Source organism: Cyprinodon tularosa, unplaced genomic scaffold (genome assembly GCF_016077235.1).
Source record: "Cyprinodon tularosa strain WSP-4 unplaced genomic scaffold, ASM1607723v1 ctg51, whole genome shotgun sequence".
Lineage (NCBI taxonomy): Eukaryota > Metazoa > Chordata > Actinopteri > Cyprinodontiformes > Cyprinodontidae > Cyprinodon > Cyprinodon tularosa.
Window position 1 is genome coordinate 2257212 of NW_024039241.1, and position 25250 is coordinate 2282461.

The window sequence follows — 25250 nt, forward strand, 5'->3', positions numbered from 1 at the left end:
TGGATTTAAAAATGTTGATATGGTTTTTAGTGATCACTCTTTATATTTTAGAATGATGGGTGAACATAATCCTGGAATAAAGTCTCTTACTGCTCTATCAAAAGGTTGAAAACTTGCAATATACTTTAATAATTTACTTCTTTAGCTAAGATTTCTCCACAGCTGTATTCTAGACCTACCTCTTTTCCCTGGTCCTTTTAGGCTGTTTGCTCACTCCAGAGCACGTAGGGTTTCAGTAGCATGTATTCATATAACGATTATATTTTATACAAATGGAACATATTAACTTCTAGGGTGACTTCTAAATCCTATTGTTTAAACTAGATTATATTTAGAGGTATTAGACATAGACAGATTTTGTCATTTTGTTTACACAAGTGTAAAACAAGAAATTTCGTTTGGAACAGCTCTCAACAATTTGATCTTTTTTAAAAAGTTATTATTATAAAGAGTTAAGTTATTAGAATAAAGAGAACTGAATGCAAGTAAATGCTGCTGTTTTTATTTGTAAAACCTTTTGAAAACCACTTCAAAAATAGCTACTTTGTGTTGGTCCGAGATGAGTTGTAATAAAACAATACCTACTTGTGAAAGACAATGAGTATATAAAGGCCGATTAATTCTAACATTCAAGTGTTTCATGATGGAGGACAAATACAATCTGGTAGACATGAGATTGATTTTCGCTCCTGGAGTTAAATATATTTGAAGGAGTGACTGAAAACTAATAACTTTACATATTCTGCTTGATTTAACTGATATGCTACCGAAATCGATGGCTAACAATTTTCATTAGTTATCTGCATTTCTTAATGTCCGTTGAGCAGCTGGATGTCAAGAAGAATATTAACCTTTAAAAGACACTTGTTTCACTAGAGTTAAAATTAGAAATTAATATTTTATTGAGATTTCTTTCAACTACAGATTAAAAGCGCTGCACTTTAGATGGGGAGAAAAGAGGATTTTTAAAACCCTTCGCTCCTTTTTTCCTGACAGAATATGCTAAAAAATAAATAAATAAAACATCAGCTAAGAAAGGGAGCACTCTGCTGGTCAATAATTTATTCCTGACCCCTCTACTGAGGATCTCACAGGCTACGGTGGTGAGTACAAAGCACTTTAAAATATCTGCCACAAGTGGGACGTGCATCATGGGAAATATTGATAACTGGCAGGAGAACTGCATCACGCTGTCTTAGGCTGCCAAGGAGAAATGATGAAGAACATGTCGGTACTCGTAGGCAAATAAAACCCCAAATGGCATCTTTATACACCTGGGACCATGTTTGGTGACGTGAAGTTTCACAAGTTCCTTTTTTTTCTGAGGCTATAGTCAGCTACTGTCAATCAGTTATTGCTGCAGCAAAAACAGCAATATAGTGTTTTTTATTTATTTATCGACAGGCTCCAACATCAATAAATAATGAGGATGGAGAGCAGTCGTGACTAGCTCTGCTCACATCTAGGAACTCACATCTCTCAGCTTCATAAACAGGCACACTTCTCTCTGCAATAAAATAAAAAAGTGCACATTGAGCAAGGTTTGATTTTTGATTTATTGGATTAAAATAAGACGAGGCAAAGTAGAAAAACAGACAATGTTGCTTCTTTGATATTTACACTGTTCATCAACTGAAATGCCTTCCATCAAATGTCTGAGTGGCTCAGAGTCGTAAGGTAATGAGAAATGCCAGACAAATTACAATGCTTTCTCACAAATGGGCTGCGTTTGACTAAAGACGCCCACGCTAACGCACTTTATTCCATACAACATGCTCAAGGTCAAATCCAGCTCTTTCTCGCTCTGTCATAAAAGCATATGCATGAGGTAAAGAAAAGAGCAGCGTGTTCCTCCTGCACAGGTAGATTAGGAGCAGAGAACTCCATTATGAAAACTAAAACTCAGGTGGGCATTCATTTGCCTCTATTTAAACGAAACATATTACCAAAAACTGAAAAATGAGCTATGAGTATGTTTGATCTTCTGGGTCATGAAGACGGATTAAACCTAGCTGCTAAATCCTGCTAATGAGGACAAATAACTCTTCTGGCTTACAGCTTCACTTGGTGTTAGTCTGGACAGACCCTCCCTCCCCTCGACCTTCTCTTCTCTATACAGGCAGGCATGAGATGAATCAAAGACAGCAGCAGTTACGAAGTGTCATTCCTTTTGACATCCACAGAGGGCGCCCTGACTCTGCTCACAGGTCCTGGTAGGGTGGGCTGGCTCCGTGCTTTGTTTCTGCAGCCAGGCAGAGGGATAGCATTAACACTTGAAATACTGACAGTACCTACCTCAGACAGATTAGTAATAGTATTAGACCATATGGATGCTATGGTGCACATCAACAGAGCAGCATGTGAAGTGAAATTTAACTGCCTTTTAAAGTCTGAAAAAGTAAGACAAAATAAAGAAACGACATGAAGGTCAAGGTTAAAACCTTCAAGTTATGCTTCTGCAGCATGCGTTTTGCTGCCACTAGGTGTCAGTGTGGCGACATGCCATTATCGACATCAGATTTACTCCCAACACAATCCTGTCACCATTTTTATCATCCATATGATCCTCTTTCCTCCCTGTCAGTCATTATCTTATCCCCAGCTCTGCTCACCTGGGTCTGTCTCCGAGCGGACCGTGCTGGTTGGTTTTCAGGGTGGTTGGGTGTCCACGCTCCCAAGCTTTGATTGGAATAGAAGTCCATCGGATATACTTCCTTCCAGTCTACTTCCTTTAAAGCAACAGATGCCTGGAGATAAACAGAAAGATGTACAAAACTAAAAATTCTTGAATAATCACTTTGACAGGTCTCCTTCTCTAATCTACTACAATACTTGCAATCTTGCAAGAAGGCTTTCCAGAGAACTGTAAAGTGATGAGCAGACATAACAGACTGAGCATTCACACAGGACAGGTATCATAATGTTAAGCTTGGATAACACGCAGAGTTGTCATTTTACCCCTATGCAAATGAACAGTGTGACATAACATCTGTTAGGTGAAAACAACCACAGCAGCAAGACTGCAACATGACACACTATAAGTGCATACCGCTCCATATGGACGAGGTGACAATGAATATTGATTATGAATGCCAGAAAGAGCAGCTAAAAGGCTGAAAACGTGTATAAACCTGCACCAGTCTGCAAAAATAGGTTTTGTTATTGTTTTTTTTCTAATTTTATGGTAGAGCCATGGTAAAGTATTTCCACCAAAGAAAACAAACAAAAAAACATTGATGTATTTATCCAGATTTTTTTTGTGAGGGACCCAAATCACAAAGTAAAACTGAAGCAAAATGCATGATTTTAAAAAGTTTTTACTAATATAAAATTTTAGAATAAAAAAAAGGCTTATAGTACATTAGCACTCAGCTCTAAGTCTATGCTTTCTAAAAAAGTCACTAGGATTAAAGCTTACGCTCTTAAAGGTTTACCAGTTTTTCATATGTAGACAGAACATTTTGCTGGTTCTTCTTTCTAAAGACCCAAACAAAGGCAAACTAGATGAAAGCAAGATACGTATATTTTTGCAACATCTCCCCAATCTGATCCAAGACTTGGTTAATCAGAAATTCAGAATCTCTGTTTATGATGTGTGCATACATGTGCCAAGCATATAATTTAAACATGTGTAGAACTGTTTGATTTTCTGGAAAAACAGCAGAAAAACGTGTCACTGATTTTGTACACGTGCATTGGAGATTATTTCACTCCAAAGATCTGAATGAGTGATGATGAAAGGCATTGTATATTTGTGTTCTCCCAAACAATCATTTTCCATGTAGGGTAAAAATCACCTTAGTCTATAAGGCATCTATAAGGCTTGGGGCAAACAGGCTTTATAGAGTATATTTAAAATAGATGTTTAACAAGCAAATGAAACTTGGCTCCCACTAACTCTTCCAGGGCTCTTATAGGCATCTTAGCTGCTTCACTGATTCATTTTCTCCAAAGCCAACATGTAAAGTTTGGGTGGATGATCGTCCGTTAGTACATTATCAGTTCTACCATACAGTACTCTGCACCTCTGGAGGAGAGATGGATCATCAATCCAAGACATATTATTTAATAACCTAACCATGCTTTAAACTTCTTCACAACAATATCTCTCTGTTACTTTTGTTGGTTTAGTTCCGAAGGCAAATTAGAATTGAATAGAATTCAACTTTATTGTTATTTCACTGTCACAAGTACAAAGAAAAACGAAATGAAGTTTGCATCTATCCAGAAGTGCTACGCAGGATATAAATATCTATTTACATGTGCACAGGGACTATATATGTATTGACTATAAATAGTATATATAAACAAAGAGTATTTGCAAGAGGCGATAAAATAAATAAATATGAAAAACTATATAAATTATACAGCAAAGTTAGGATATGGATTACATATAAATTAGTGGGGTTATAATACAGGATAAATGATGACAGATGATAGCAGATGAAAGATTTACAGATTATATAGAGCTATATTTAATCTATAATGGATATAATCAAAATAAAAATAAAAAACTACACAATGTTTTCATTTAAACCTGCAATTACAGGCCATCAAATAGGAAGATAAAGATAAGCAGGTACAATTGTTTTATTTAATTTTTTTTTTTGATAATTTGGCCTGATGATAATTTATGTTCTGGGATATTTTTTCAAAAGTGATGGAGAGCTCATAAAAAGGTATAAACCATAAACTATACTATAGCATTTTTTCCTCCTTCACCTTTCCTCTGCCTCTTTAACATTAGCTCCTCATTTACAGCCAGTTCTCTTCCCTCTTTTACACCAACATCTTCCTCCCTGTGGAAGCTAACTTCCCTCACTAATCCCTGCTCTGACAGGAGAGCCAAGTGTGTCTTATTGACTATAAATATAACATGAGACGCTGTGGAAATAAAGGCTGTGTACCCCCACCCCCCTCTTCACCATGCTCAGTGCACCCTCCCCATCTAATTCCTCTTCATCTTTCTCCTAAATGCCACAGCATAAAGCACAGCTCCCTGAGACACATGATGCTCATAGGTGTAAGATGAGGCCGAATTAAGTGCTATCGCTATCGTATAGATATGAGTGCAGCTACAAATTATTTTAAAGCACAGACATTTCCTTTTTTCCCTACTTCAAATAGCTGGAGGAGAGAGCGACCCTCGGAAGAACAGATTTCAGAATTTCCTGGGCACAATTGTAGAGGACAAAAAACAACAACTATCTTTTTAATGCAAATGCTGTTCTCATTCTAGATGGCTTTGCTCTCCAGTATAAGTGCTTCAATGAGATGCATAGTTAGAATTAAACAGAATAAATTTCCAATCAAAATCCACTATTCAAGAAAGTAATTCCCTCTACAATCATTTCCTAAGGATAAGGGAAATCCTTCAACAAAGACTTAACTTTATGCTAAACATTGCCAAAAAAACATGAATTTTTCCATTTGTTTATTTGATAGTCGCAGCAGTGCAAACAACCCTCTTCCTCTGATGTCCAATCGTTCTTACTTCTTCTGAAAAACAAGACAGCTGCATGAGGGGCGGGACAGTGTAGCCGTAGGCCCTGTAGGGGGGGCTAGTCTTCTGCTCTTAATGTTTTACGTGTGTGTAATGCTGTGCTTTATGGTGCGGCTTGAGTGAGCATGGCACTCCATCTTGAGCATAAACAGGCCTTGTTGAGAGGCACATAAATTCACTGCCCTTTCAGACACGACACTGTAACTTGTCTCCTGTACTTTCATAAAAGCTTCAAGATGTCATCTTTGAAACGCTCTGTGCACTTTTGGAAAGGACTGAGTTATTTTTTTGGAAAAACTGGTGCTTGCAGATGAGAGTTTACCTCGTATGGAGACAGCAGGGGTTTGGAGAACGCTGTTCCCCAGTCGATGGAGAGGCGTGGGCAGGCGATCTGGACCCACCTGTAGAAATAAACAAAAGACAATCTGGGCTGTAGTGTGCATTTTTGAGTGCAATTGGGGAAGTGTGAAGCTCCGATGAATTCTAGGACAGAAAGTTATTAGAAAGGCAGGGCACATCAGCGACTGCACATTGCCCATGGATGTGCATTGGGTTGCCGTCCCACACCTGATCACCTGCATCTGTTATCAAGATCTGCAATGATTTGTACCACTTTATAAGAGAGTTAGTGTGAACTGAGTAAATATTGAGCCAGAGTGAAAGCAGGGCCGACTAGTTAAGGAGACATTGCAGTGGTCTAGTTGGGTGGACTGACTGCGGGAGGCATCAACATAAAAACAAGAAAAGGATACCAGGGGTGAATAGAGAGAAGGGAAAAAATGCTGCGAAAGAAAAGAGGGAGAGGTTAGGTGAGTGTGAATAAAAAAGCTGCAAGAGCTGGTCTCCACGGAGGTAGCCTACATAGCTCGCAGACAGGGTGGTGGGGCTGTGTTTTAAGAGATGGGGAAGGGGTGGGCAAAAAAAAATACAGAGAGACAGAGTGAGGGAGAAGGAAAGAGTTACGCAGTGATAGGAAGAAAGCCGAAAACAGGAGGAGGGGTCGAAGAGGCAACGACGAGAAGAGAAGACAGAACAGAAGCAAAAAGGGAGGGAGAAGATTGGCAGGGAGGAAAGTGTTTACTCTGGTAAATGCATGAGAGGAATGAGAAGAGTGTGGATGTAAACAGCTGCAGGGAGGACTGAACAATGGGAAAATGATGACGGAAAAACAGCTGGAGGTACAAGGGTTAGGTTTCACAGATCAATGCTATCCACAGCTCCATCTCTACCGAGGCAGCATGTCTTACTTTGTCCCTAATCCTTATAGAGCCTAGCAGGAGATATTGACAAAGATGGATTTACCTACCGTGCATAAAAATAAGAACACTACATGTAGGTTAATGTTGACATCAACATATCAAGCTGAAAAATGTGAGAAAATTAGTCAAAGTAAAACTGGGGGAAAAAAGCCATTTGCTCAAGTGAGCCTTACTGCAGTAAATCCCCCTTTTGTTCATTCCCTATTTTCCAACTTTCACACAGTGTGTTCAGCTGCAGAAAAGACTGCACCACTGACTCTCACTCAGCTCTGCTTTATGTCTCAGAAACATTCCACACCTCCAGGGCGAATTGTCTCATTTTTTTTCATTTTCAAATTATGTAAAATATTTTCTTATGTTTCCCCCAAAACAGTGATTTATTATTTAGCTTTCTAACTTGCAGTTAAAGGAGTCAAATACTTCAGCACAAAGCACCATCCTTGGAAGACCAGGGTTTAGGAAAAGAGTGGAATATAAAACATGACCATATAAACAATGACAAACATATAGTTCCTTGAAAGGCACTTATAAAAAATATTTCACTTTTTCACAGTGCATATGAAAATCTAAAGACGATGTAACATTGGTACATTTTACCAGGACTTTATGTGAAAGGCGTACAGACCAGCGGATAAAATCTATAGTAGGTGGAAGATGACACATTACTTGTTTTTAATATAAATAATATTTAAGTTCAACATCTCTCTTAAACTGGACAGTAATGCGAAAAGCAAAATAACACCTATTTCTGTCTTAATGACATATTGGTCTTGAATACTCCACAATTCAGTTTGATCCAATAAAACAGCAAATGGCTGATAGTTTTTTGCACATCCTAAAGTCAGCCACAATTTTCAACAGCATTGCACACATGGAAGATGTGATCGCTTTGTGAAGAAGATACATGAACAGAAGGAGTAGTTTGTTTCTATCTGCAGTGGTGTTTAAGGCACATGTGGCTTGTTATGTTCCATAATTTTGCATGAACGAGCTACTGATTTTTATCCAGATGTTTCTATTCTCTTGCTCTTCTATATTGTTACAGTTTTGTTACCTTTTTTGTCATTATTTACAGTGTTAGGTCTCCATAATCTGATTCTCTGCCCTGACCAGAGACTATTTCTCCTCTGTTACTTTGTTCTGCAGGGCGCCTCTAAGCACACTGGTAACCCAGAAAAAATGCACAGTCGTTAAAGCTTGGGGCCTTACTGGTTTCCCATGGCGATCTCATCAAATGTTTTCAAACAGAAATAGCCTTTCTGCATAAGTAGCCATGTGCATAATTCAAGCACGAAGCTTACTGGCTGACAGGTTTAATAAAAGAAGCAGCACATCCAAATAAAGTCCATATATGCAGATACAGGACGGCTATGTTGTCTGCTCAAAACAAACACAGAATTTTCCATTTTAAAATCCACAAAGCCGTTATTTAGAGTACTGAGAACTGGTTACTTGATGTCTTCAACTTGCACATTCTGCAATAAAGTGAATATCGATTTTTCTCTGTTTTCCCTACAAGGACTTTTTCTACTTTACTCAATGTGCATCACAAAACCCACCCATTGCTCTAAGAACAGGAAGTCTTTCAAGGTTTATGTCCAGAGACAACATTATTATATTATATATCTATTCTAATATATATATAAATGAGTTTGAATCCAGTGAAATTAGATACAGATCATCTGGTTTCCTCAAGGTTTTCTCTCCCATTCTGCATCAAACATACCTTTTTCTTTGCAAATTAAACCTATCCCTGCCATCCCCAAGTCTTCCTTGGTTCCAGGATTTTTTATAAGCGTAGCAGGGTTGCTGCACACATATACTTTTTTTTATTTTGTGTGCTTTTTTTTGCTAATTAAGCCTATTCCTATTTCTTTCTATCTTTCCTCCATGTTGGGAAGCTGCGCTCATATGGTGGGATAGTAATGCACATGTTCACTGCCTGCAAAAGCAATCAGGGGGAATCTGTGTTGATGGCATTTTCAGAAGGATTTTCTCACATCTATTTGCAAATAAGGAGTTAAAAGTGTTTATAAAAAAAGCTCTTGCAGCCCTTGCAGTCATTAAAATTCTGTTCATCGGGTTGATTTAAAGCGTAATTCTGACAACTTCCAGCATAACCAGGGGTTGTGCTGGAACGCACTGGACAGTCAGAGGGAGGGAGTATGCCAATCATAGAGCTTGAGCAGTAAGAAAATCTTGATAGGTTTCCAAAGCAGCAAGATAATGAGATTGCCTGTAGAACAGATTCTAGGTACTGCAGTTATGTTCTCTTGCTTGTATGCAATAGTTTCATTTTCAGAGTTTTCATCCTGGCCACATAAGGCTTTAATATGCACACAACAAGTAGATATTAAGTTGAAACTCTACTCTCTTGTGACACTATTACAATCTTTGGAAAGTGTTTTTGGGTTAACTTTGATCCAGGAATAATTTGTAGGTTTTGTTGCTAAATATGACATTTTTCAGATTCTAAATGCTATATATTGCTTAACAGTTGGTTTGATGCGTCCCTTTTAAGATTATTTTGCTGAATGCAGAAAGGTAAATTCTTGATAGGCTTCCAAAGCAGCAAGATAACGGGAATGCCTGTAGAACAGATTCTAGGTACTGCAGTTATGTTCTCTTGCTCTTTGGGAAGAAGAAGGGTGATGACGAACAGCTACATTACTGCATGACTGCATTGCTACTCCGACTTAAGAGCAACATTTTTACCTATCTGTCTCATCTTTCATTTGGATGAGAACACAAGTATAGGTATGTCACAACATTTACACCTTCCTGGTAGACAAGTAGACTGATAGAATGGCAAAGCAATGGATTGCTTTCGGGACCTAGAACAGAAGAGGAGCACCTTTAATGGCAGCAAGGCCTCGGATATCACCTCCCCTCTGGACGGGCAAAACCGAAATTTCATCCATGCTGCCAGGCTGGGAGACAAATAAAGCAACTATTGAACAACCAAAATTTTATAAATTAATATGCTTTAATACAAAAAACAGAAATGCTTTCGAATCACACAAACATATTCCAAGTCAAGTACATTAATCCCAAATTTACTTTAATGATAAAACAATGCAGCAATCTTCAGCTTATTGGTCAAATCTGCTAACATTTTTTGCAGGTAGCACCAAGTCACTAACTTGCAACATTCACTTGTCCTGAATAGTGTACTTTAACTTGTATTGTGCTGCTGCATTCAGAGCAATCCCTCATACTGAGCATGGCTTTAGTAGAAAAAGAAATAAAAATTTCACTTTAATGGAGAGAAACCTCCAGCAGAACCAGGCTCGGTGTGAGCTACCACCACCAGTGTTGGGAGTAACGGCATTGCTTGTAACTGCTTTCGTTTTTTCCCTTGTAAAATTAATCTAACTAATTAATCTAACACATCGTTAATGGGGTTGTGTTACTTGCAATCTAATGCAGAATGCTAAAAAACTCCATCAATCAAAGCAACTTTTAACAGGCACTCTCTCTTCTGCAGGGAGACTTTTACTGAAGGGACGAGTAGGGGACTGTAAATGGCATGCCTGATGCTGATTGGCTGAGAAGCTGTGATTTGGGTGGTTGCTTAGCATGTTTTGAACACAGATAGTGGAGATGATGGCACAGATCACTGATTCAATAACAGTGTCAGTAAAAAAAAAAAGCTAAACTAGCCTTTAGTTTACCCAGGCTTGGTGCGGCATGTGCTGTGAAGCGGGCGTTGTACTGGTCCGTTTTGGTGAGGAGAGAGCTGAGCCAAAAGGCAAAGCTCTCAATTTACCGATCAATCTGCGTTCCTATCCTCGTCTCGTACCCACGTCGAGAGGAACCAGTTGAGGTGGCTCAGGTATCTGGTACTCTATTAGGCCTCTCTATTGAGGAGTTCTGGCAGGTCCCACCATGAGGAGACCCAGAACACGCTGGAGGGACTATGTTTCTTGGCTGACCTGGGAATGCCTTGGGATTCCCCCGGAGGTGCTGGCCCAAGTGGCTGGGGAGAGGGAGGTATGGGCCTCCCTACTAAAGCTGCTACCTCCGCGACCCCAGATAAGTAGAAGAGAAGGGATGGATGGATGTTAAACCAATTAATAAATAAATATCACTTTTTGAATTTCATAAATAGGGTTGTTGTGATACAACATTGCTGAAGAATCAACTTGATTAAACCCCTCAATCACACACCAACACCCCCTGTTGCGGCTGAACCATAGGAGCCTTGAGGGTTACCCAAAACGGTAAATGGATTTAAATAATGGGAAAGCAAAGAAAAAAAATTATGTTTTAATTGATGAAACAAAGAGGTATCAAGGAATAGATAAGTTATGACTTAGTTTCAGGTAGTGCAGTATAACTTATAACATGAAAACCAACTAGCGTAAAGAATCCATCAATGTAAGATCCCAAAACGGGATGGACTTTTGCAGGTACTTGAGAGAACTTGAAGAGGATGTCCGTTGGATATGTCTGTGTAATGCAAAGACAGTCTGCACCCCTCATCGTATATGCTCAGCAGATCCAACTTAGTGGAAGCCTGCAGACTTTGACAGACTTACTTCTCTTTTTCACTCTTAAAAAATAGTTATTTTAGCAGAAAGTAGAACCTTTCAACATAAAGACACATGCCAGGATTACAGGAGCGGAGTTCAGGACCTAAAGGCTCCTTGCTGTGATGTATAAAAGATAAAACCATGTGACATTTTCTAAAGCTATGCAATGTGAGCTCCAGCCTTACCATACTGCATTACCTGCTGGGAACCATTACACCCCGATGTTAGGAGGTTGAACCTCCGACTGCATGATCTGGCTTCAATTTCAAACCCCTGGAAGCATTAAAAGCTAACCTTTCAGAACTGCATTGGAAGAAAAAAAAAGTGTTCACCTTTAACGCTAGTCTTTTTTCAAATAAAACAATTTATTGCCTTTAAATTTTGTCCACAATAAAATTTTAAACAGAAAGATAAGAAGTGCACTGTAAAATGTTTGTTAGCTTAGACAAGTGTGTGTGTGCGTGTGTGTCTATGTGGATGTGTACAATAGTTTAAAACCTGCTTGGGGATGGACTAATTACACACTTAAGAGCATATGCTAATGGTGCCTTTCTCCTTCCATGGAAAAGTATGAGAGTATTTAATGACAGATGCCTGGGGGTTGGCTCTGTACTATGTGCTGTGTCTGATGGTGCTGAGCAGCTGAACACACTCCATCTACTTCTCAATCACCCCTTTCTCTTTGTGCCTCTAATGTCTGCATTTATGCAACCTCAGCCTCATACACCTTTTTGTTTGTTACTGTAAACTGATAGAAAAGGCAGGCAGGTTATTCTGAGCAGCCAGGAAGAAAAGGTACTGTGAGAATAGAAAAACATCCAAATTCAGTATGAAGGGGGTTTGTGGCACATAAGTATTGACTTGACCGAAAAAGTACTTTTAAACCTAGAATACCGTGTTTTTTATTCTTAGGTGTGTAATGTAGAACTTTCCTTCCTTTGTAGGAAATCAAAGATGACAACTACTGTGGCCTGCCCATGTAACGGTTCATTGGATAAAGATGAATAAAAAGCCCTAAGAGAAATGCATATTTCATTAGTAGCATAAAGTCACAATGAATTATTTGCTGCTGTCGACGTGTTTTTTTTTGCCACCCTCCTAACGATCCCAGCAATTATGTGTGCCAGCATTTAACCCAGCTCCTGCTGTTTGAAAATTCATATTGCTCTGATTGTAGATATGGGTAAGTCGCTACTTTCTTGTAGCCAATCCAAGACTTAGAAAGATGAACATGCATAAGCTTTGCTTGAAAGGGGGGTCTGTTTTTTTTTTTGTTTTTTTTCATTTTCAGGAAAATAAGACAGTGCCCTATTTGTCCCCCTATTTTACATGTTAAAAAAAGCTCCTATAAATTTGCCCAAAATTTTAGTAGGAGATCAAGGAGAGTAATTTCTTCTGAGTGTAAACTCCTGGCTGTTTATTGCTCACACCCTTCATGCTTCTTCAATGGTCTGGTGTAAGGCTTGCCCACTAATGCTAAGGTCACTTATCATCACAGCTGCAACAAGAGCTCCATATCACATTTTCTCCAATAAATCTCTGCACACCACCTATGCTTTCCAAATAACAAGGTCAGGTCACAGGTGGGTGACTGCCATTAATGAAAGAACAGTACATCGTTGCCCAACATCTTCTAATTACTGGTCCTCTGCATTACTCCACACTGGTTTTAGTGAGAAACACTAGTACCTTCCATGAAGGTCTCCATGTAATGTTCTTAAGCTAATCTGAAGGCTAAAGTCTGCCACCTATTTTACACACATGGGAGAGTTGCTGCCATTTCCATTCACTATCATAACACCAACAGTTCACAGTAGACTATTGAGTTCAGAGGAATTTTCTCAGCTAAATGTACTGCACTGATGGCATCTTATCATGGTACCTTGAAATAAAAACTACCAAACCTTCTGATGGAACCATTTCTCTCTGCAACTATTTGATTGTTAAATGAGCTTTCATAAATGTTAGTAAAAGGTTGTTATAGCGTTTATTATTATTATTATTATTATTATTTTTATATATATATAAAATCTATTGGCTTTGGGGGTAAAAATTCTTTAAAGTGCAGGTTACTTATTCAAATCGTAAAAAATGTATCACAATAAAATAATCAGATTGTCTCTGTAAATGCAGAGAAAGCTAGCTGACTGCATCATCAACTCCACAGCAATCCCTTACGCTAATACATAAAAGTTTTTCAAAGTTACACAGATTAAACATCTTGGTCACTTTCTGCTTTTTTTCAGTTCTTTGTTTGAAATTTGGAAGGATCTTAAAGACAACTGATTTGTTTCTATTTTCATTGGCTAATGTCTTGTTTTCTATAATGCATCTTAATGAGATGCATGTTTCCAATTAATTGCAAACACTGCATTTGGTTTTTATATACATATTACACCATAAAACTCAGTATAAGAAACAGAGTTTTAGTTTGAGCCTTCATTTTGTATTTTAGAGTTTTTATTTAAATTAAGTCTATACATTCTATCGAGGCAGATCGTGTTGAATAGCTTTTTGTCTATAATGAGCGTTTGTTTTGGTTTGGCAAATTGTGTTGAATTATGTAATTTTAGTTTTGCGCTCGCACGTCAGTCTGAGGAGGAGCACAAAAGTGAAACAAAAGAATCACTTTCACCACAATCTCTGCCTTTCCAAACACAGCCCCCTCAACTATCTTCCCGTCTCTCCAGCTTAATCTCTCTCAGACCTTCTGTCCCTATCTCACCCACTCCACCCTCACACATCACACCTCTCATTACTCTGCAGTGAGAGGCCAATCCAAAGGAGGGTAAGTGCCAGCGCCTCAGTGATTGGAGCTGCTGCAAATCAGTGGCTCACTGACCCCTTGTCCATCTTCAACTCTGCCTTTGCAGCTGGAAGTCCAATAAATCAGACAAACTGAGGTGTGAAGTCAGACCGTATCTAAAATTTCGTTGAAAAAACTGAGTGTGTGTCTAAATATGGTGTGGCTGGTCTAAATTTTGGAGACTATTTCAGTATTTCAGTCTTCGTTTCCGATTACATTCTTTATAAAACTAGTGCAGTAGGCCCCCTAGTCCTTTTCTCCCCATCCCTGGACTCCTCCCTCTGCCTGCTCCAACATCAGGTGAGGTGGGCTCCCACTTTGGTACTACCAGTTTTAATTACATTAATTACATAACAAAAATAGGTAACAACACAACATTCGAGCAGGTGCAGGGAGGATCGGGGTCTTTATCACACTCCTGTTCTCCGGTTGCCACCTGGACTCTGGGGGCTGGAGGAAGAGCCGGCCACCTGTTCTGGGGTCTTGGCGGGGGGTTGGTGAAGGGCCTGGGTGGCCTACCGGTGCTGGGGCTGATGTTTCTGCTCTCCCCAAAAAGGTGGGGGGGCAGGGGGGCTGGGGTATCGAGGTGGAGGAAGTGAATCTTTAAGTTATTTAGGGGGAAGGGAGGTTCAGGTGGGGTGGCTCATATGGGACATGTTTGCCCCGTTCCAGGGGGCGGCTTTCCTGGGTAGGCCCCATAGCTGCCTTTGCTCTGGGGATCCCTGTGGGCAGCTGGAGCTTTGGGTCCCCCAGCACTTGCCTCGGTGCTCTGGGGGGGCGGGTCTTTGGCTCTTCACAACTACTTATTGAGCATTTTACTCTGGAAAAACTTTAAATGTCTTTTAAAGTCCACTCTCACAAACAACTACAGGTGCTTGGCTCGAGGTACTTCGATATTGACTTACATACAGAAAGCCCATGTTCTTATCTTCAGCTACAATAGTGTACATGTCAGATTAAACAATACTGCTTATACTTCAGAGATAGTATCAAGGTACTACTTTATTGTATCTTTTATACTATATCCGTTGTTTGTGCTGTTCTTTTTACATCTCTTTCCAAGTGATGAAGCAGACAGAAGATGTTTTATCATTGTCTCCCTTTTATCTCCTCTTTCTTTCATCCTTCTCCTTTTTCCTGTTTTTCCTTTCTTGCTCTACTTACATTGCAGTGTCCATAAAATCTGTAATACTGCCCGCATGAATTATATTAAAGCTATTTATATGCATAAATAAAGTAGAAAACTGGCGATAGCCGTACTGCTCCACTTGTGAAAGTAAAATCTGTTGGGCTCTCTTTTGGCATAAAGACAATTATTCTTATTGCCACATTGCCAGACAGGACACTGATAAAAAAATCATTACAGATCATTCAGTTTTTGTTGGAACCTTTTAGGGGCGCAATGTGTTTATTAAATTAGATAATTAAACAGAAGATCTAGAGAAAATAGCTCACATCTCAAGGCCGAGTCTCCATGTGTTTAAACCCTTGAATTAATGCAAAAGTGGACAAAGAAATCCACTTTTCATCAACGTCTTTTTAAAGGTGTTTGACACATTTAAGGTAAGTTATACTGAAAATGTTTTCAGACCTGAATGTCAATAGTGTTTATGAACATATAGATTGGAAACAGCGTTTGTCAGCTTTGTTGTTCTATGCACCGGAAAACTATGCTGACACCTCAATTATGTGTGCATGATGCTTGGAATAAATCAGAAATGTTGCTGATTGACTACTTGCTGTTCCTCACAATTGCAAGGTAAGGGAATTAGCTGGGAAATAAATAATTCATGTCAAAGAGACAAATGTGGTTAGGAATTTGTAATAAAGAAAAGATTGCACTTTGACAGGGCAGGTTAATTTCATTATCTTCTAACAAATAAAACAAGGATTTTTAAAAAGTGAAATCTAATTATATAGATTTTGTTAAAATCTGTGAGACTCGCCATTGTTGAAAGCTCAATTTTAGCATTTCTTTTTTTTTTCCATTTAAATCTAGAGGTTTATGCAAACAGTGAATTTGATAATGAAAACATGTGTTGAACTGTTGGTAGAATTGTAAAGGAATGAATATGACCCAACATGAGGAAACTGCCCCCCCCCCAAAAAAAAAATAGGTAAAAAAACAAACAGACAAACCATGAAAAACATGAGAGCGAACAATAATAGAGACACATAATTGTGCTAATAAAAAAATTGGCTGATTGAAAAGGGAGAGAATAATATTGGGTTGAAAACTCCCGCATATGTTGGGACAGATGGTTCTGGAAGCAACAACTACAAAGACGGACTCATCTGTGCATTAAGCCTGAACCATCAAACAACAAGATCAACCAAAGTGATCTTATTGTGAGTCACCAAATTTTCTTAATCAGTAAAAATCAAATCATACTGAAGCATAAACAAGAACTCTTTGTAGTTCAACAACAAAACCTTTAAGATAGTGCTAAGAAATTGGAAAGTCAAGAGTGGCAAGTGGAGGGGAAGTTTTTTTTCCCACCCATGTTTATAGACTTTTATAGCTTCAGCATTCTAGTCAAACTGTAGCTAAAATGATCAGGCCTGGATAAAACTGAGACACAAAGAGTTGCAATGATCAAGCTGACAAGTCATAAAAGCATAGAGCACCATATAAAGATTGCCTGAAAATAAAACATTACTTCAACTTGTTGTATTTGTAAAGCGGTTGATAATCTTTAAGACATAACTAATGTGTTTGAAAGAGTTTTAAAACACTAACAACTATCCATTCATTTTCTAAGTACTGATTTAACCCTTTTGCTGGAACCACTAGGAAAGAGTTAGGGTTTAAGAAGTTTTGCAGGATTTTTTTTAAAGAGACATGGTTAGAATTTGCGAGAATTTCTGCAAATAAACAGAAAAAAATGAAATACTAATAAATGACTTATATATTTGGTTAATCTTGAAAAAACAAGCAAACAAACCAAGAAAAAAAAAAATCATGGTAGTACATGTAAGTTATCAATGTCTCTGCTCAATTAAAAGTACACAGCAGTACTGTTGAAGCTAGGAGGGGAAAATATTGTGATGTTCTCTTTTAAAGCAGCTATGATACAGTAATTTTTTATGGGTATCTTTGTATGGGGGAAACTTCTTTAAAGTGAAATAGGTGCCATATTTTGTGGACAGTTTTAAGTTAAAAGCTTCAATATACAGCCACCACTCTGAAACAGCGATAAAGCCTTTTACATGACATTTATTTATTTTGAATCTAGAGAAAATAATGTGACTGCTATCAACTTTGCTAAAGATGTTTATGTGGGGTAGTCCATTGCTGACTAACCCAAATGCAAAAGGTCGATGATAAAGAGCAGCCCTTGATGACTTTCTTGGAATCATAATGGAAGACGTTTTCTTAAACTCTTCATCTCAATCATGTCAGCCTCATCTTTTAAAACAGGTCACACAGAAACTGCATGAATTTCCTTTATTATTTATCACCACATTCATGTTTCATCAAATAGTGCATTCAAGTGTTACTAAATAGGATTAATGCCTCTTTCATGCTGAACTGACAGGGATTTTGAGAGCTGCTACTCTTTTTGAAGGAGTGTTGAGTGTTTGTGTGTGTGTGTGTGGGGGGGGGGGGTCATTTGGGGAATATTGTTTTTACTTGCATACATAAGAGAAAAATGCCCTATTTAAAACAAAGATTTATCTTCAGACTTTGACTGTAGCTTTCGGTATTTAGAAAAGCAACACGACTACCCTAGCCCCACTGGAATATTGATCTAAGGGATTCACATGATTTCCCTGCAAGTCACTGGGACATGGCTGACAATATTGTTATCATATTTCTAATCCTCTAGCTCAGCTACATGGTAGTGTTTAGTGTTAGGGATCTACAGTTTGAACTCTGGCCAAATAGCTGTCAATTATATGACAGTTGGGCGACTGCCTACTCCAAACGAGTAAAAGAGCCAAAAACAGAAGGGTGATTTACTGGATAAAATCCCGGAAAAATATGGAATGTCCAAAGAAATTCAGATTGAGATACTTCTTAATTCCTCCATGAGACAGTCCTTAAAGCAGGACTTACTGTTTTTGGACATCTACTCATTGTAAGTGTTTTTATCTTTGGTGCCATCTTCAGACGACTACGCATCCACAATCTATGCAAAGATCTAGAAAGGGGCATATTATTTTGTGATAATAGAGGACAAAAAAGAAAAGTAATAAGTCAAGGATGACCTGGAATCAGGTCATGGTTTTAAAATGTTTAAAACATGGTGTAATTTTGCTGTGCTGTTAGGTATCATACTAATTTACCAAATCATTTCAGAAAAAGCATAACATATATTTTTTTTCACTTTTTAAATGTTAAGCAAAGCCAATAAGATCAGATCCCTGAACAAAAAAGGAAATATAAAATGACCAGGATGGCTAACTAATGCCAGGTGCACATGATAGGATCCACAGGAGAGAAACAGGCAAAAACCAGCAGCCAATGTATTAATGAAGAATTTATAGCAGTAACTGCTAGACACAAACTGATGAATGAGTGACCTTATAAATGTTAACTTGTCAGGTTGGCACTGTTAAACTGCTTATAAAAATATCATTAGGCAATAAGCCTCAAGAAGCTGTGGATTTAAGAATGAGCATCATAGCAACAACACTCACTGAAACATCGAAAGTAGCTTGACCAGACAACCTTTTTTTTCCTGGACATGTCATACGTTTCACACCTAAAAAAATGTCCGGGGGGAAATTTTCAAATCGTCCGCAATTTTGGTCGACTACAGTGCAGCACGTAGGGGAAACACACCGGGCGGGAACCCCGGCGGACAGGGGCAGGGAGCCAGCCGGGGAAGGAGCGACCGAATCCGACCTGATGACAGTAGCCTAGGGTCACTGGGGGGAAGAATATTGTCACGGGGCTGTCCAGGCTATCCTCACCAGGTCGGGTACGGTCGGAACAGCCCCTCGTTTCAGTAAAAGTAGTTTAGCAAATCCTGCTTTGAACTGTCCAAGATTTGCAAAGCTGTCTTTGGTAAAATGCTTAGAGCAAATGAACAGCTGAGCATCAAACTTTGCAGGGATCTTCTGATAGACAAAAAAAATTCCATGCCTGTCGAGTCTTCAGATCCTTGGAAAGACTGTAAAAAATTTCCCCTTTCTCCGTGCAGCCTGGAACACGCATTTACGCCCGTCGTCCTGGGTTATTTAAATAGAGAAACTGTCTGCTTTGTAATTCTTGTAGAACTAAACCTACTGTAGGCTAAACAGCTAAACTGGTGTCTTATATCTACCTCTATTTATGTTATTGGGCCAGTGAACCAGTTTGCTGATGTAAATTTCGGGGTGTGACAAAAGTACAGGCCAGAACCAAATAAGGCAACATCCCCAAGTGTACGTTCACTCGGGGCTTCGTTTGAATTCGCCCGTTTTATGGTTGAAGTTAAGAATTGTGAGATTTGCAGAGAAAGGCGGTGTCAATGAGGTTTGAACTTCTCTCTATGTCCATTTCAACCACTGAACTATCGTTATTTATCTATGTCAGTGTCAACTTGATTTTGCATTCTTTGACCCCTTTCAGAGATCGAAAAATACTTAACTAGGTTCATAACTTCAGTTATTAACAAGCAGAGCAGAGATATGGTATCAATTCATGGATCTGGTACATTAACCTGATATTTATTAAGAGGAATCGGGTTTCATGACGTCATGATTTGTAAAAGGAGATACATATTTTGTGGTAAAAACTAGGACTGCAACTATGATTACTTTAAAAATTGATAAACCTGTCGATTATTCTTCGATTAATAATTGGAAAGCCAAAGGTTCCTTAAAGAAAAAAAAAAAAAATGAAACCTGGTGAAACTAAAACTTTTCCACTTGAGGAGTTCTGAACAGAGCAAATTGACAGACAAAATTATAAATACTGCTCTAAGTGGGTTGCTCTGTCAAATGAAGGCATGTTTTACAGTTTCTATGCTCCAGTTAACGATTTATCGATTACTAAATTAATTGAAGATTATTCAATATTCAAATAATCATGATTAATCTGATAAATTTTTCAGCCCTAGTAAAAACATAAAAATTCTATGACATTCCTGAACGAAGAATTCAACAGCTGGCTGGGAAACATTGCATATCGAAAAAAATATCAGAACTTCATCTTCTGAAGGGGAATAATGGCCTTCAGTCTGGACCTTGCAGACATATTTCCAACGCAAAGAGCAAAGCAGTTACATTTCAACCTTGAGGTAAGAGGAAGCTGTGGTATGACAGCTTAAAAAAGAAAATACCATGAGAAGTTTTCCAAATCCAGCAACAATAATAAAATGACTACCTTTTTACTGCACAGAAAAAAACATAGCCTTGCTCAATAATGCTTTTATACTATGTGGCTCAAAGGCAGCTGGGGCCTTTTGAAAGTAGTTCAAACTTTTTATTTTTATAGACAGCAGGCTTGCCTTTAAATCAGCTACAGAGGAAGTCTAAATGTTGTGCTTGATTTGTTTTCAGCATTTATGCAGGGACAACTGCAAAAACCCGCAAATTAGAAACAGGATACAATAAATTACCCTGGTCGTTCAGTCAGTTGACGTGTGCTTCAGCTTTAGAATAGTTGAACTAAAATGCACCTCTTACATTCATTCAGAGAAAAAGCAATAAAATGGTATTAATTACTGTACATGTAAGGTACAACATCGAATGGATGGATGGATGGATGGATGGATGGATGGATGGATGGATGAATGAATGAATGAATGAATGAATGAATGAATGAATGAATGAATGAATGAATGAAGGAAGGAAGGAAGGAAGGAAGGAAGGAAGGAAGGAAGGAAGGAAGGAAGGAAGGAAGGAAGGAAGGAAGGAAGGAAGGAAGGAAGGAAGGAAGGAAGGAAGGAAGGAAGAAAGAAAACCTATTCAATCCAATCTAGTAAAACAGAACAGTAATCATGGCTGGCAGAGAAGGAGAGGAGCTTGAAAAACAACCTGCATACTTTAGGTCACATATATCAGAGTAGTATTTTGGCTTCCTTGTCAAATACAATGATGCTGGAGGAAGGGTGGTGGATAAAACAAAGGCGGTATGAAGGCATTGTGGCACGAGAAAGTCATATGAGAGTGGAAATACATCTAGCATGGCAACTCGTTTGAAGCGGTATCATCTGGGCATATCTGCGCCCATGACAGGATCCAAGACGGGAGCTGCTCAACAACCACTTCTCACTGCGACATTTAAACAGCCTTTAGCGGCAAAATCAGACCAGGCTAAAGATATAACAAATGCTACCGGAGTTCTTATAGCTGCAGACATAAGACCATACTTCGTTGTGCAAAACAAGGCTTTAAACAAGCTAAATGTAACCTCACATTGCCATGATGGCAAGATGCTATCTGGCTCTGCCAGGTACTTCAGTCACTGGAGAGAGAGTCTTCCATTGCAGGGGACATAGTGACTGCAAAGAGGTACATGCCTTTACCAAGACAGTATAGATGCTTCTTATCTTTTTTTAAATCGTTGGAATTATAAGTTCAGAGCTGATTTGTTTTTTTTACTTTCCTTCTAGGGTAGTTTTGAATTCAGTCTTCAGTCATGTTTAAAAGAAGAAGATATCAAACACAACCTAAAATGCACTTTTAGTTGTCAGTGTCCTTGCACAAAGTAAGAACGTGTCATAATGCACAATGCATTTTCTTTTTTCTTTTATACAATGACCTGTTTAAAGGGATTTGAAGAGGGTACTTTCTGAGCTTTTAGTTTTTTAAATTTGCAAAAAGGATTAAATAAGTGCTCAACAAAATAAATGGAGAGCAAAGTTTTTTTTTCTTCTGCAGATCCCAAAAATAATCTGATCCATGACTCAAAACCATGATACAATCTGAACCGTGAGTTTTTTGATCCATTGCACCGCTACAGTCCAGGATGTATGCTGACAGTTTTAATTTTTAATAAAACATTAGCTACTGCTGATTTTAACTTTCATTATTAAATTTATATTATTACATGTAAGAAGGCTTAATCAGGGTAGACCTGAAAAGATGAGTAGTAATGTTTAACAGATACATCATGTGAACAGGTGTTTATTTGTTGATCTTAATACTTACGCATCTACGTCTGGAATCAGGTCCAGCTTGCTGGGAAAGATTTCAGAAAGCAGCACCCGAGTGAAGGACTTGCCCAGACTCTGAAGCCTTGACTCTAAATGCTACAGAAAAAAAATATAATAAAATAAACACAACTGAGTGGGATTAAAGTAATAATGAAAAAATCCACACAAACCTTTCTTTTGAGTTGTAGGCTTAAACTGGAATACAGTTAGACACATCTCTAAACCCCACCACAGGGCAGACTATCACAGAAACCATTCAGAAAATTATGTTCAGGTTGGTAACACTTTGAAGCACTTCTGAGTGTGCTAACCTGTCCTCCAGTATGGATTAATTTAGACAATAATATGTAAATTTCACATAAATAAACATGTAACAATTATGTTGTTGCGATCAGAAGTTGGCTGTTCACAAAAAAGTGGAATGCGATTAAGAATATATATTTTCTGGGCAGCAAGGTTGAGCTGCAGGTACTATCCTTGTCTTGCAGCAATACGGGTCTTGGTTCAGATCTCAGCCCATGGTCTTTCTACTTGGTGTTTGCATGTCCCCTAAGTAGTCCAAAGCATGACTGTGAGGTTATTCAGTCTTTCCAAATTGCCCTTAGTGCATGACTCTTTTTCATGTTTTTCCTGTGTCAAGTTCCACAATGCAGACTAATCACCTGCTTAAGTGAACAGGATGAAGGAAAACAAGGCAGAATTTTTACTCTCTGGACCTGGAATATCCACCTCTGGCTATAGGTCTTTTTTTTATATAAAAATGACCCATTTGGCTCATTGTGTAAAACATATGTCTACACGTGGTAGATACTATTACAAGGATTTTACCATTAAATAGATTTTTTTTTTCATTGCAAAACTATTTGAAGACCAAGCATCATGTTCCCTCAACTTCACTACCACGAATTGCTTTTTATCATTCTATCATATAATATCTTAATAAAGTAAAAAATGGTGGTGGTGAAAAAGGTTTCAAAGAACATGAGTACTTTGATAAGGTCATACACATTCTTAAAGGTGTATGTATTTTGTTGGTAAAATTAAGCTTGACCAGATACTCCCCAGCCAGTTAGGTTTGTGAATTATAGAAATCTCTTTTCCAATGCGAGTTTTATAAGCACTTTCCTGCTGTTTACCAGTTACTGAACATTTCCTGAAAGCTTGAGTTTTTTAATCTGTTGTAAAATTACGGAACTTTTAAATATTTTCCAAATGTAGATTTATGTTAAATGGAAATTACCCCAATTATCTTAAATAAGATAAATCCTGTCCTGATGGGCAAATCAACCTGAAATGCTCTTTTTTTTGGCACTGATGTACTGAGCTTTTCAAAATGCTGGTGTCCAATATGAACAAAACAGTTATGGACAAATATTTACTTATTGGTTTGGAAGCTGTTAGTGACAAGGTTTAATAAACTCCATTGTGTCCTTTCTCCTCAAACAGCTGAAGGTTCTGTGTCAGACAGAAAAGTAAATAAACGTTTAAAGTTGATTATTCACCATCAAATAATGTTATGAGAGAAGTGATACATATATCTGTTGCTTCACAGCTCTATATCCTCAAAATTAACTCACCAACCCATTCAAACCCCACCACACTTGTGTAATTGGCTCACAATATAAAATGATCCATAACAAATTAAAGCACACTGCCTAAACTTTAGCAAACAATACTTTAGGGCTTTCTGTAAATGAATTACTCCCAAGAAAGAATACTGCTTAAGCAGATCTATTATCAAACTGTCTCTTCTGAAGCCACTTTGTGAACAGAAGCTTTGATTTTTAAAAACTAATGCAATTAAAGTCCTGTTAGAAGAAGATATCAGATTACATTTCTGGTTTTAAAGTTTTGTTTTGGCCCAGAGATCCAAAATAACTCCTCATAAGGCCACTCAACATTTAAAGAAATGGTCATAATGCAAAATCAACAAGAAGGTACTTATGAATATACCTATGATACAAATAAATGTCACTTTATAATGAATAAGCAAAATAAACTGTTAAGATCTAGAAGTGATAAGTCCAGTCTGAACTTTATATGTATTATTTGAAAGGATGAACTCCAAAAGAAAAAAAAAGAAGAAAAATCCCACTCAAGGAAATGGTTTAAATTATTGTTAGTATATTTGTGCTGATTACCAATAGAAGATGCTAGCTCATCTAAGACTAAGCTTAGAACATCAACCCTCAATTTGTCCTCTAAAGAAAAAAAAAAAAGCGTCCTCCTTTTCTCAAAGTACAAACAAAAAAATAAAATATTTTTCTTGGAAGTGTATAAAGATAAAGGTAGGTTCATTGTTTGCTTCTAAGAGCATTTAAATGAAACCTCTTCGATACAACCTTTAAAACAACATGGATGTATCAATAAATGAATCTATTTTTCAAATTTAGCAACACCACCTCCCTGCTAGGTCTGTCTTTAGACATGGAGGCAGTTGGCTGAGGTGCAATGGGAGCAAAAGGCAACCGGACAGATTGAGAAAATCCAACAAATAGACTTTAAGTGAGATGAAGGAAACAGTACTGCTGATATCAACCTCCCTGGGAGGATTATAGACATTTCTATGACTGGGCTCTTATCGGAGTTAGTTCTGTACTTTTACTTGCGAGGTTATCTGACACCACACCTCTTAATCTCAACAGGTTAATACTGGAGAGCTGGAGAGTTTTTATTTAAATCTGCCTTTTGAATCATTTTTCCTCTAAGAAGATAATTATCTGCCTGGTCTCCAGCAGAGATCTTACATCAATGGTGATAAAATGTTTCAAATCTGGATTTTAGAAGTGTCACAGTAAAAGCTTCAGAATAGGTACTGTTGAAAAAAGATTTGGGATTTGGATTCAAATCTTTTACATCTAGCATTTAAGTTATACCAAACTTATATGTAACGCACAAAGATATGCAGTATAATATGACAGACTACAAAACTCTTTATATTTTATGTACATTTAAAATATATGCTGCTTTGATTGATAAATCTAAAAGTATCTCAAAAAAGGTAAAGAATGATAATTTCAAAAGATTTGGATCTGCATCATCCAAAAAGTAAAAACC

The 25250-nt window shown here is 37.9% G+C and overlaps 1 protein-coding gene across 1 annotated transcript in view; it reads right to left on the reverse strand.

Moving 5' to 3' along the window:
- Positions 1 to 1537: 1537 nt before the first annotated feature.
- Positions 1538 to 25250, reverse strand: part of dph1 (diphthamide biosynthesis 1) — a 101863-nt gene continuing 78150 nt past the window's right edge. Inside the window, exons 10-13 of the mRNA XM_038303444.1 lie at positions 22189 to 22289; positions 5826 to 5904; positions 2613 to 2747; positions 1538 to 2242 (exon numbers count right to left, since the gene is read on the reverse strand). Of these exons, the coding sequence (XP_038159372.1) occupies positions 2162 to 2242; positions 2613 to 2747; positions 5826 to 5904; positions 22189 to 22289 (396 nt within the window). The 3' untranslated portion in view covers positions 1538 to 2161. The remainder of the gene's footprint in view (positions 2243 to 2612; positions 2748 to 5825; positions 5905 to 22188; positions 22290 to 25250) is intronic.